Below are 13,414 nucleotides of genomic sequence, written 5' to 3'. Positions count from 1 at the left end.
AGGCATTGTGCTGGATGCTAGAGACACAAAGAAATCACAATGGCTTGGAGCCCCAGTTAAACAGATTCCTAACATTGAGACAGGTTTGGCTCTGTCCTAATTTATGTTTTTGTGTATCTCTGTATCATCTAATCTCTGGCTTCTCCATATTTGAGGCAAAAAATAGGATGCAGGAAATATTTAGGTGAAAGAAGCAAGCAGAGCACGTTAGCATTTGTTAGCAGATGGGCACAGAGGGTGCAAGTCAAGGAGAAAGCAGTTCTAGGGGGTTTGTTTTTCCGGGGGCAGGTATTCCCTCGATCCTCGAAGAGTTGAATTCTACTGGTAGCTTCCTCCTGTGTCCACGTGCCAAGGTGCCCGCAGATGACCCAGCCTGATCTCCCTCTTAAGACTGCCACGATTCTACACTCCTGGGTTTCTATTTTCACTTGATCTTACGGCCCCAGTTCTTCCCATATTGGTTCCCCAAGTCTCTGACCACTTTGTAGTCCCCGATACTTTCTTTCTCTGTCTCTCAGGACTGCAAAATCCCAAGTCCCAGGGAGAAATGTCTCGGGGTTAAGAACCAATGGACATCCTGGGACGTGTAGTTCAAAGGGACAAGTGTTTCCTCTGGGCCCTGAAAGCATAGTGCTTATCAAGGGGCCTGGCCCATAGGAGGTGCTTGATAAATATTTATTGACTATTACTTTGATCTGAGAGCTGGGAGGTAGACTGAGTACTGCCTGGGAGTTCTTAAAAGGACATACACGAGTCTACTATTTATTCTTATTAGTAGGGATTAAATTTGAGGGGAAAAGGTTGTTAGAGAAAACTGCTTAACATGAATGAGGGAATTACTCCCTATCATAACGCATGGAGCCACAGGACTGGCTAGCTCCAGGTCTTATTAAGTAACATCAAGCTTTAAGGAATGAGTAATGCTGTTTAAAAACAAATAGCTGTTTACTACAGCTGTACTTTCTGAATGTTGTGTATCAGGAAAATGTGAACAAACCCACCCACTCACTACTGTAAAAGAATTAGGCTCCGTATTAGCAGTAGAATCTCTTTTCCATGGCTCCGACGGAGGACACAGGGCCAGTATCAGCATCTACCGGCTCATGAGCTGGCGGGTGGGGCTCCCTGAAGAACTCGCTCCCACCGATGGTGGTGCCACATAATCTCAGCTAGTATTTCTTCTCTTTGAATTTGGGAGTGAACTCTAATTGCTCTTGATCTGGAGTGGACGGATGTTGCATCTCAATAGGGCTGCTAGGAGGTGCAGATGAAAGTTAATGGATTTAGGGGCAGAGACGTGAGTTTGAATCCTACTGCAGACGGTAAACAGCTCTTGGGTGAATCTCATTACCTCTTTGCCTCAGTTTCCTCATCTGTAAAATGAGGATACTAGTACCTTCCTGGGTGGTTGTGAGGATACAATGAGATCACATGCTGCCCTATTAGTTCAGGATTTATTTTACTAAAGGGAAAGGGGAGGTGGACCTAGGTGGGGTAGGCGGCAGCAGGAATAAAGGGGAAAGGTCACCAGCTCTCCATCTGGCCTCCCTGACTCTGTCCTGCCCCCCCCCCCCCAGACTGACCTCCTTTGTGGTGGTTCCACCAAGACATAAAAAGTACGGTTGCTGCAGTGTATCATGGGAGTGTCAAAGGATGGTCAAAGCATCATGACTGGGCTGGGAAGCCACGGGTGGAGACTTTGAGGGTGGGGGGAGCTTCAGTGGATTGCTAACCCCTGCAACGGTGGCCTGGTGTGGGGCAGAACCGAGATCAGGGAGGTGTTCAGACTGGGTGCTGCACAAGCCTTCCATCCTTGGGATGTCCTTCCCTTCCCCAGGCTTCCATGGGAGTCTACAGGAAATGAGATGGTGCCTGTTAATGGGGGAGGGGGGAGAATTCTGTTGCTTGATTTCCCGTTTGGCTGACAATTCAATGCTTACTGTTGGATCTGTTTCTGGTTGGTCTGATGGCCAGAAGTCCTGGCCTGCCCACCCCCAAGGCCCAGAGCAGCAACAAGATCCCAGAATGGATTGGAACACCCACCACGTCAGAGAGAAAAGAAACAGTGAAGGCTGGCTACCTTCCTTCCCCTGGTTCTTTCTCAGGAAAATGGTCTTCTCACCTCGCCTCCCCCAGTGGTACTTGGGAAATGGATAAACATCAAAGGGGCCACTGCGTGAGAGGTGGAGGTCACCAAGCCCAACAGAATTAGCAGTGGGTCATGGCAGCCCAGAACAAGGGAGAGGCCAGTCCCGCTGCCCTCTAACCCGGCCACGCCACCCTTGGCAGCAGAAGCACTTCCTGGGTCCTGTCACCCAGTGAGCACAACCAGGGCAGTGGGAGGACTGGTAATTATTTCATAAAATGGCCCCAGGGCAGCATGGGGACAATTGGGAGCTATTGGGGAAGTGTAGGGGTTACACTCAACACAGAGAGCCTCCTAGTGACTAAAATGTTCCAGAAGGAGAAATGGCTGTTGGATGAGGTATCGGGGTGCCCGTCACTGCACAGGCCAGATGCCTGCTTCCTCCACTGGGGCAGAATGGTTTCCTCTTCGTGCAGGCACAGGACCCAATGACCCCTGAAGATCTATGAGTCTAAGACAAAGGGCAGTCACATGCTGTGCAGCAGCTCCTTCAGCAAAATGAATTCAGCAGCATTATTCCCCAGCGGGGCTCTGCTGGAATGTGGACGGCCCTGCCCTTCCTGGACCAGGGTTCTGAAGGCAATCAAAATCAGTTAAGGGGCCCTAAAGCAACCCTGGGGGTGCTTCACTAAGGTCCCTGCCCCCAACCCGGAAGCCCCCAAAGCTCACTCATCATCCTCTGTTCTCTTTCTGACTCCAGGAATGCCAGTGTGCACAGGACTCCTCCTACTGAAGCTAGAATCACACACCTCAGCCCTGGAAGGCACATCTCCCCACTCCAATCCTCCCACCCCACTCCAGGCCTTCTAGTGCAAGCCAGCCCTGAAGGACAAGCCCGCACAATCCATGACTTAGCCTTGGCGGGAGTCCTCAGATAGGAGGAGCCCACTGTCTCCCTCCCACTCTCAGAAAGCCCCAACGGTCAGACTGCATTTCTTGACATCCAGACTAGATCTGCCTCTCGACAAGCACCGCCCCCCCCAAGGCTCAGCCCACTTCCTGAGGGCAGCGCTGGAAGCCCCAGCCCCCTGACTGAGGTCCAAACGTTCTCAGTCCCTTCCAATATTCAACGCTCTTCTCCAGCCCTGCTGCCCTTCTCAGGGCACCCGTTCTTCCTAAGAAGTGGAGCCCAGAGCTATGCAGGAGAGTGCTGCAGTCACCTCCCCAGGCCTGGGCACTGAGGAGCCCACGACTCCACCCGCTCTTTTGGGCTGCCAGAGTCCACCAAACCTTCCAGTTCTTTTTCAGATGGCCATCTCACTTCGCCTCACTCGTGGGACTTTTTTTACGAGTTTTCTCTTTAAACCTCTTCCTCCATCCCTTCATTTCCAGAATTCTACCTCTTAGCTCTCCCTCCCAGTTTGGGTGCCCTGCCCATTTGACAGGCTTACTGTAGATGCTCATGGATATCTCTAGCTTGTACACCCAGGGGAGACACTGGGTTCAGTCTGGACCCTAAGGGTGGTCCTGAGGGTGTCAGTGCTGGTCCCAACAAGGTATTCCATTTGGGAGCATCATTGACTGCCTAGGCCCCGCCACCAAACCTCGTTCTCCCCAAAGAAAACACTGCTTGTGAGAGCTCATTGACTTTATCACAGCCACAGGACTAATTCATACACACAGAACATGGATTTCATGCATATAGCTTGTGTCTGGGACACTGGCAAGAACATTTACACCGATTACATTTGGGGTTCTTTGACCAATTCCTGAAAGATTCAGTAACACTGGGAATTTCACTCCGATCCTGTACCATGCACTGGAAATAAATAATACCCTCAAACAGCTGTCTGACGTGTCCTCTGTAAAGGTGGTGTTACCTCCATTGTGTCTTTCCAAAAATTCCACGGTCTATTATTTTCACTAGCAAAACGCACAATGAATTCCATCCAAGATGAGTCTAACTTATCACAGTTACTGGTGGAACCACCAAAAATTCTAAAGAACATAACGTTGGGGTCAGGATCAAGATCAGGTGCAGTTTACCTTCCTGGTAAACACTCATCTTGGGCAAATCCTGCAGGGTTTCATTTAATTAAAAAGCTGCAAAAGAGAGAAAAAAATATTAAATGCTGCAAATGATGACAGCCTCATCCCCAAACCCCAGAACCAAGAAAGCTTTTCAAACTTATTCCATATTAAACATTCTCCCCCTCCCCCTGCAAATGTCAAAACATCTAATTATAAAATCATTTAGGACACAGTGGAAGGCAACTGTAGACAACAAATGACATTTGAAAATAAAAGCTGAGCTGTTCAATTCAGTGGCAAAATCCTTTTACTGGCTCTGGAAGGGTAAACACGGAGGGTAGGGAGGTGGGGCTAGAGGTCACTGAGGGGAAAGGTTGAGGGAGATGTGGCTACGGGCAGGCGGAGAGGCCCCTAACAGGTAGAGAGGCTGTGGGCAGGTGCAGAAGCTCCAGGCAGGCACTTGCATTGGGAGAAGGCCCCTTTGAATGGGACTTGTTAGGAACACACATGCATTTTAAGGGTCACAAAATTTCACTATGGCTGTAGCTATTTATTTGGTGACACATGCCAGCCAAGGCGAAAGGCCCATTGTGGCCAGTAGCATACCAGGGGCTAGACACAGGGCTTATTCTGGTCTGGAGTCACCCACACAGCCGAGCCTCTCCACATGGATACCGACACAGAACATGACTGGACTCAATTCAATTCCACACGCACCGACTGAGGGCTTGCTTCAGGAATGGCCTGCACGGTGACAGGAGCATTTAGCCAATATTCGTATTGGCAGGAGTCAATGGAGAAGGTAACATTCGTGAATTTTCAATTCCCTCACAAAGCATGGATACATGTATAAATCAGATTTTCTGAATTTATGAACTACTAAAAACAAGTTTATGGGAAGGTTTACTCATTTTCCTGTTTGGAATGGATAGCTTTCTGCCGAACCATATAATCCCGACACAATAGAAGAAAACCGTAACAAAGAGACAGCCTGTTACTGCCTTTCCTGCCTATGTTTTGAGTACTTTTTTTTTTTCAAACAAAGGTTAAAAAGTTAAATTTACAGAGACTAATTCATTAAAAAATGAAAGACTAACATCATGTTACGTCACTTATTTTCAATTTCTCCATTTGGAAGATGAATTTGGAGTCAATGAGGGGTTCTTAGCCAGAGGGGCTGACACCTTGTTTAAAAAATCTTTGGCATTTCAACGTATTTGGTCTCAAAACTTTTTAATTCTATCTTATTTTATGCCTTTAAAACCATGATTCTGAGAAAGGGTCCATTGGCTTCACCAGACTGCCCCTGGGAACGGACACACGCAAAAAATTGGTGACAAAGCCCTGACTTAAATAATGTCATTTCAACGTAAAGAAATGGATTCTATACGCTTGAGGCCTTCACTTATGGCCCACGCTGGTGATTTATGAGGGTGTGTGCCAGCCTGGAGAGGTTGGGGGCACAGGCCTGGCCACTGACCCCATGGGAGGAAGCCCAGACTCCCTAACTTCACTCCTCTGGAGGTTGGTTCAAAATATTTAAAAACATGTAAAATATTGCCCAAAGAATCTCACAAGTAGGACAGCATCTCAAAGCAAGAAGAGCTTATCATGGGGCACGGTGGGTAACTGAACCCTCAGGGAAGGGAAGTGGCTGCTCAGCTTTGCTGCAGAGCCTAGCAGGGATGTCAGAAGACCTGGCACCCAGCCATCATTTGCTCTTTCTCTTATTTGCATGATTAACCACCCACACAGGCACCCACACGCCTTTGGGCACAGAAAGACCCTGCCCCCTCACACGGGCTCCTCCTGTGCCAGGTCCAGCTGCTTGAGGAGTGATTTAAGGCCCACGTCTTGGGCAGAAATCACTGGGCACTTGTTGCTGAATCTAAGCCTGCCCGGCACACCGATTATTACCAGCTGCCCTGTGCTTGAAAGACCTACAATGCCCTGCATCCATCCAGCTGTGTGCTGCCCCAAGTCAGCTCCTCCCCACAGGGCATCCATAAGGGCCAATGGGTCCTGATGGGGGCCCTTGGATGATAGGGCTGGGATAGGCCTTCAGGGCCAGCGTGAGAGTTTTGTGGTTGTAAAGGAGGGGCCACTGGAGAGCCTCGTGGAGTCTGCGCAGCTATAGGGGTGGCCTACTGGAGGGCTTTCCCTGGAGGTATCCTTCTGAATAAGGCTCTGCTGGAGGCACTTGAAGCCATCTGTGGCCCACACTGCCTGTCTAGGCTGGATGAGACCTTTCATAAGCTCACACACAGGGAAGGGTGGAGGACAGGACTGTCCCCATCTTTTGACACTGTGAAGATGAGAGGTGCTCAGGGGCAGGGCCCCCAACCAGCCAGTACATAGGAAGGCTGACTGGCCCTAGTTAAACCTGGTGTCCCCAGGACACCACCATCCCCAGCATTTCCTAATCCAGCTCACGTTCTGGTCACCCGTCACTTGTTTAAAAAGGCCAGCCTGAAGCTGCCCTAATGGCTCACCGTGCCCTATGTTAAGGAGTCTCCTGTGAGACTCCCCCTAAGAAGTGGAGCCCAGAGTCCACTTGGCCCCATGCTGCTCCCTGGATGGCCCACCTAAGCAGCGCCAGCTTCTGGGTGCCCAGTGCCTTGACTTGCTCCTCACAACAGAAGTGCAGTAGGTTGATTCTGAGGCACCTACAAAGCATCGGCATCTGGCTCCTTCCTGACCCCAGAACCAAGTTTTCCCACATGTCGTTGGCTGTTCTTGCCTATTCCCACCTCTGCACCAAAGCAGTCAAGGTTACGGTTTTTTGTTTTGTTTTTTCAATTTGGACGGCTGGTCAGATTCCCCCGGCACCTGTTCTGGATCTCCACTCATTGCACCTTCTCCACAGGGGGGTCTTCTGAGAAGACCCAAGGCACCTGAAGAGGTGGCTCTGGGTGCCTCTGGATGCCCAATCACCCCAGCGTGGCTGGGTCTCTGCCTGCCTTCCATGTTGCCACCACTCCCGTCTGTCCTGGTGTTTCCTCGCTAGCAAGCCAGGCATGCCAGACATATCTGCATGGTCACTGTACAAGAACTGTACATTTCAAGTGCCCACAGCTCAGTTACTGCTTCTATACAGCTGAACAACTGTGGCTCCTGGCCCCCCCCATCCTCTGTCCCCTTTCTGCCTTTCTGACACGGTCAGCACAGAAGTGGAAGGGCAACAAAGGCCTACAGGCCATTTCAGCAGCCTCCAGGAGACAGCTACTGTGAGCTGAGCCAGCCGTGGAAAGCAGGTGCAGGCTAGGGATGAGGTCCTTCCGGGCTGGGAGGCTCCCCCATGGCTTGTACTCTGCCAGCCTGACTTCCATGATGGAGCACTGTAGTAGGCAGGCTGGAGTCTCTCAGGGACAGGCCATTCCCATTCTCATCCCCCAAGGGGAGTGACAGCCTTCAACATGCTTGGACTACCTCAAAACTTGGGGGCTGGGGCCCTGCTTGCCATTCTTCCCCTGGACGGAGGTAGCCAGGGTCAGCAACAAGCCTCCATTCAGAATGAGACTGGCAGGACCCTTGGAAGGCAGTCCGAAGAGGGTCATCTAAGGTTGAATGCCAGCAGCAGACCAACCGCCAGAAGTACCATCGGGGAATTTTGAAAAGAACTTTGACGAGTGAGTCCGACAGGGCCCTAAGCCTCTGGGAGTCTGAGGCCCGGGTCACACAACCCACTGTGGTAGTGACACGGACTGGCTCTACTGCAGGGGTGTCGTGGCCTCTGTGGTCCCTTCTGGCAGTTCTGACCGAATGCCCCATGAAAGGAACCGCTGCTGGCCAGTCCTTCTTAGGTGGCAGAAGTCATCCAAGGCAACAAGGGAAGGGCGCGCCCCAGCACCTGTCTCCTTGAGGGCACGGGAGGGTCAAATGAGGAGCATACGAAGTTCTCTGCAAACCCTCTGGCGTTCTCCAAACCCACTTCCAGTCTTGGATCACAGAATCTTCATCACTTCTGTCTTATTCCTCCTTCCTGGACTCTTAGTTCCCAGACACATTTTTAGCCCGTATGTCTTATCGACTCAACAGGGTTGGGGTGCGGGGTGCAGAGGGGAACACAGGAGAAGAGCTGCATTTCCAGCTAGGAAATGACTCCATCTCATGGCTGACTTTATTTGCCTTCTGTTCTGATGTGGATTTGTTACATACCAAAGGCACACAATCATTCCTTTCTGTTTACAGGGGCGTGCAATGGAAACTTCTCCACATCTACCTGTCTCATCGTTGTGATAGACAGACGTGATAGACAGTGTAACGAAAGGCTCTCACGCAGTTATGCTTCTAATATCTCCTAATGTAACTCATAAAAGTGCATGAAATGCCTGGATGTCACCCGAGCCCAGTAAAAAGACAAGCAAAAAACGGGACTTATTTTGAAAACATGCCTAGTTCTATGCCATCCTATTCTCGGAGCTTCTTGGAATGGGCAGTGGGGGGTGGGGGGATGGGTCTTGCTTTTTCCGGCCTCTTGACTAACCACACTCACTCCCACCTGTTCTCATGGCCCTGATTTTCCCTGGTTTTCCTCCAGCACTACCATCTTTCCACAGGCCTTATGGCCTGAAGGGCCTTAGCCAGCTCTCCAAGAGGAATTCTTTCCTGACTCAGGTCTCAACTGGCCCCCACCCTTTAAGGCTTCTGATTCTGCCTTCTGCTCCAAAGCCTCCACTGTCACCTGGGGCAGCCCCCTCCACTTTTGGGGAACTCTCTCTTCAGAAAGATTTCCTTATTGCACCTTTTAAACATGTCCACAGCCTTTCCCTTCAATTCAAGAAACAATTCAGCAGCTGGCTATTCCGTACCAAGCCCTGGGAGAGGGGCTGGGTAAGCGAAGGGAAGTCTCAACCTGCCCCGAGGCTCCTCCAGGAGCTTACTCCCCTCTCTGAGGGCACAGAAAACCCCCAGATGTGAAGGTAAGGGACAAGGTAATTCCAGGAGGGAGATGGCATTACCAACCGGGGGCAACGACACTGGCCCTCTTGGAGCGGGTGGCAGAACGGCAGTGACAAGGCTGGACTTTCTAGCGTCCATTCAGATGGGACCAAGGCTAATTCAGAGAAGAGCGAAGAGTCAAGTGAGTATGAAGGACAGCACGGGGAACCAAGGCTGGAGAGGGAGGCTGAAGGCAGATGTGGAGGGCCCGAATCCTCCCAATGCAATAGGGAGCCAGGGAGCAGCACGATGTGGCAGCTCTGTCCACAATGGATGGAGAGGGAGCCCAGGGAGGTTACTCACGGTCCATAATAAAAGCTGGCATTCACATTTCCCCTGACTGGATCAGTTCGTGCCCACCGCAAGAGGCTGGAGGCCCTTAATGTTTGCTGTCTCATCCCCAGCTGTGCCTCACCCCCATGGCTCCCCGTGAGCATGGTCATAGCCTCCTGTCCCTGTCACCATCCTCCTTCAGGGCCTCAGGACTGCTGCTCTTCAGGTCACTTCTGCCGTCAGTGTCCCCTAACATTATTGTCTGAGGGAGGGAAGGAACTTCAATACGTGTTGGCGTCTGCTCCCAGGCCCTCTCGGGGGCCTCCCTATGACTGATGCCATCCCTCCATCCTGACCACACCCTGTAAGTCAGCTCCTGTCTCATCTCCTCTCAGCTGGCCACCATCCTCACTCGACCTCCAGGACCCTCACCCCTCAGCACTGTCCCAAGCCAGCAGCCCTGGTCTGGCACCCTTTTCCTCTCTTCCAACTTTGACCCTGCAGTTAAGCGGTTCAATGTGACTGTTCTCTCCTCTTGAACACCTTGCCTCCCTAGCCGCCCCCCCCCCCACCCCCCTGGCTCATCCTTAGCGGAACTCTAGCCTTGGGTTCTGATAGATTCACAGGGTTCAGGAAAAAAAGGAGAAACACCGACACACCATTCCCCTCTTGTGAATGGGGCTGTTATTAAAAAAAAAGAAACGTGGGTGAAACGTTTGAGTCTGTTGCAGCCCAGCCATCGCAATGACCCTTAAATGGGCAGACGGGCCCAAACAAGCTTCTCTGGCCTCCATGGTAACACCAGCGCTAAAACGCTCTTGTGAAAAAAGAGTCTTGAACAAGAAGGTGCATTTGCAGATGAGTGGGCTGTGTGATCTCCATGGATTTCCCTCTGTGTTCTGCGTTGATACCACATCCTTCCGACGGCCAGAGATCTCTCAATGGACTGGAGCATTTCTATTCTGTTTCTCAGTTTCCACACAGAAAGGCAGATCCATCTCTCCCTAAGTTTCTTCCTAGTTCTCTCTGCACCACTGTTATTCACACCCCGGCAGTGGGGGCCACACAGAGTGTCCCCACCCCTGGATGTCACCTCAAACACCAGCAGGACAGGCAGAAGGGCACATGAACTCAGGCCAAGGCCAATCTGAATGAGCTGAGGCCTGACATTCTGCTCTGCCCACACAGTCTAAAGCAGAATCTCTTTTTACAACTGCGAAAGCCAGGAAGCCTCTGTGGGGCAATGAGTGAGCAAGGCCTCCTGGCCTGAGCGGGCTGGGCACGCACGGCTCGGACACCCTCACGGGATCTTCTAGGCCTCCTCAGCTCTCCAGCCCCGACGCGAGCTCAGTCCTCACTTCCCTTCGGGATAATTGGAGGCAGGTATCATCCTCCTCATTGGGTCTGGGCACTCTTGGAGGACAGAGCATTTCTGGGCAGCCCTGGTCAGCACCAGACACTGTCAGGACAGCAAGGTCTCTGGGAAGGTCAGGGCATCCCACAGCTCCCTCACGGTGCCACCTGGGGAAGGCTCTCTGCATGCCAACTTCCAGGATGTGAGAGGGCACTAGCAAAAAACCCCATCCCATTCCTCCAATACCCTACTGATGGAATCGAGAATGATGCTTTCAAACCTGGAGAGACCTCTGAAGTAATCCTTTGGCAGCCTGAATTAAATAAATGTGACAAGGCACTACTCACCTAGGGGCCAGGCACTGGGCTAGGCGCTGGAGGAACAAAAGACAAAAATGAAAGGTGCTGCCTTTGAGAGGCTGACCATCTGGAGGGGGCGGGGGGAGCCGGGTGGTGGCCGGGCACTTGAGCTGTGCTCTGAAGGAAATCAGGTGCCACAGGTGCAGGGGTGGGGGACATGCTCTGGGCACAGGGGCCACCAGTCCCAAAGCACCGAGGCAGGAGATGCCGTCCTGTGAGCTGAGGGTCAGCACGATGGGCATGGTGCGTCTGAGGCACTCGAGGCTGTGAGAGGATGCTATACATTACGCCTGATGCACTTCTCAGGCAGCAGAAGGACAGGCAGCCTTGGGTGTATGTTGGCAGCCGCGAGGAGGATGGATTGGAAGTGGGGAGACCCTGGGGAGGCTGTGGCCACAGTCTTGGCAAGAGGTGATTAGGGCTTGGGCCAGGCTACAGACTGTGTGAGCATGAGCAGGCAGAGCTGGCTGGCCTGGGCACCTCACTGGGAATGGGAAAGAGGCACAAGGCACGGTCAAGAAGGACTCCTCAGGGACCCCAGGAGGGTGGTACCCACACCAGAAATGAGAAGCTTAACAGTCAGATGAGTATGGGTGAAAAAGAAGGGCTCCACTTTGGAGAGAGACATGAGAAAGACACATGGTATGTCTTAGGGACATCTAGGGGAACTGTCCAGCAGGCCTTTGGGAGAGCAGCGGGTGCCAAAGGGGGAAACTGAGGCCCTGAGGAATGACGTGGCCAGCTGGCCTGGGGCACACCGCTAGGTGTGACAGGGCTGGCATTCTGGCCCATGCCAGGTGTCTCCTGCTCTAGGCCTCCGAGCACACTACAGGACCACAGGGAAAGGAGAAAAGAAAATTGTTTTGGTTCAGTTTGATTCAAAGCCTGGCATTTGAAAAGCAGGTATTGAGGCCCTTCAGAGTCTCCAGGAAAAGGGCTGTGAGCATGGCACCATCTCATGTGCAAGAGAGAAGATGCCACTTCACTCCTCTGCCCCAGGGTTAGTGCAGAAGTAATGGGCTAATTCTGAAATGGTCTAGAGAATGCTCAAGTTTACAAATACCAGAAACTGTCCTCCCTGACACCTGGACTCCCTCCACTACCAGCAGATGGGGTGATTCAAATAACCTGCCCCAGGGACATGCAGCGCCTCATCCTGAGGTCCCTCTGCCCCTATCTGGGACCCCTCAGAGAGAGCACCACTCCAAAAGCCAAGTCACGTCTGCCCTGAGGACCCCTGTGTACACGCTCAGGCTGCCAGGGGAGGGACGGGCTGCTCCCTGCAATCCTACCGCCTTTGGTCCCTTCTTACAGTGTGTTTAACATGCACGGGAGCAGAGGCCTTGGAGGTGCACCTGGGGCAAGCACTAGAGGTGGGGGGTGGGGTGCGGCGGCTGCAGGAGTCCCAACATTTAAATTCTGTTTTCAGTCTGATTTGTTCCCAGTAACTACACTACTCACCCCGGAGCATCTGGAGATCACTGCTAGACCCAGGTCACCTAAACAGCCCAGATCGTGCCCCTGGTCCCTTGGCTCCATGACTCTGAGGCCCCTCAGCGGGATGCCTCACTGTCATCTCTCCTGTCCCACCAGGGCCGGTAACCTTGGAGTCAGCCTGGACTCTTGGCCATTCCTCGGCCACCGCATGTCCAGGATGGCTGCCTCTCCCCCACAGACCCTGCCCTAGTCCAGGCCAGCCTCCCTGCCTCCAGTCTCTCTCCTCCCCGATCCGCTCTCCATGCCGTCACCACAACATCCCCTTCTTACAGCGCCAGCCCCATCACGTCCCTCCCCGGCTCAGGAAGTCGGGGTGGCTTCCTATTGACAAAGATTTTATAGGACAAAATCTAGACCCCATCAGACATGTAAAGCCCATTTTCCGAGGCCTCCTTTACACAACTCCCACAGCACACAATGCTCTCCAGGCCACCCAAATGGTCTCCTGGCTGCTGCCTCTCCTCCCCTCCACCTGCCTTTCTGCGGTGTTCCCATCAGGAGTGCCCCCGACCCCCACAGGGCAGGCCACCTCCTGGAAGGCCTTGAGATGTCCCTGGTTCAGAATAAGTCGTTTTTCTGTTTCACGGGTTGCTGAAGCCAAAGGTGAGCGTCCGTGCGCACAGCATTTACCCCTCATGGAGGCTCTGGGAGGCCTGGGCCTGGGTCAGTCTCGCTGCTGCACTCCCAGAGCTGAACACAGCCTCTCATACATATTCACAAATGCGGTTTTCATTGAACTGGATGAGGCAGAACATCAGGAGAGATGTTTGGAAAGGAGACAAAAATCCACTTAAAGAGACAGGAATCTGAATGCTCCAGGTGGGAGTATGAAGCCCAGGAAGGTCAGAGAGGTGATCGCAGAGACTGCCTGGG

General features: G+C 52.4%; 1 protein-coding gene across 1 annotated transcript in view; it reads right to left on the bottom strand.

Moving 5' to 3' along the window:
• Nucleotides 1-3,719: 3,719 nt before the first annotated feature.
• The window catches only part of TUSC3 (tumor suppressor candidate 3), a 71,411-nt gene continuing 61,716 nt past the window's right edge, over nt 3,720-13,414 (bottom strand). The window contains exon 10 of the mRNA XM_027853695.1: nt 3,720-4,189. Coding sequence (XP_027709496.1) covers nt 4,174-4,189 — 16 coding nt within the window. The 3' untranslated portion in view covers nt 3,720-4,173. The remainder of the gene's footprint in view (nt 4,190-13,414) is intronic.

The sequence above is a fragment of the Vombatus ursinus genome, unplaced genomic scaffold, assembly GCF_900497805.2.
Source record: "Vombatus ursinus unplaced genomic scaffold, bare-nosed wombat genome assembly UNPS02010193.1, whole genome shotgun sequence".
NCBI lineage: Eukaryota > Metazoa > Chordata > Mammalia > Diprotodontia > Vombatidae > Vombatus > Vombatus ursinus.
This window is presented reverse-complemented; position numbering and strand designations above follow the sequence as displayed.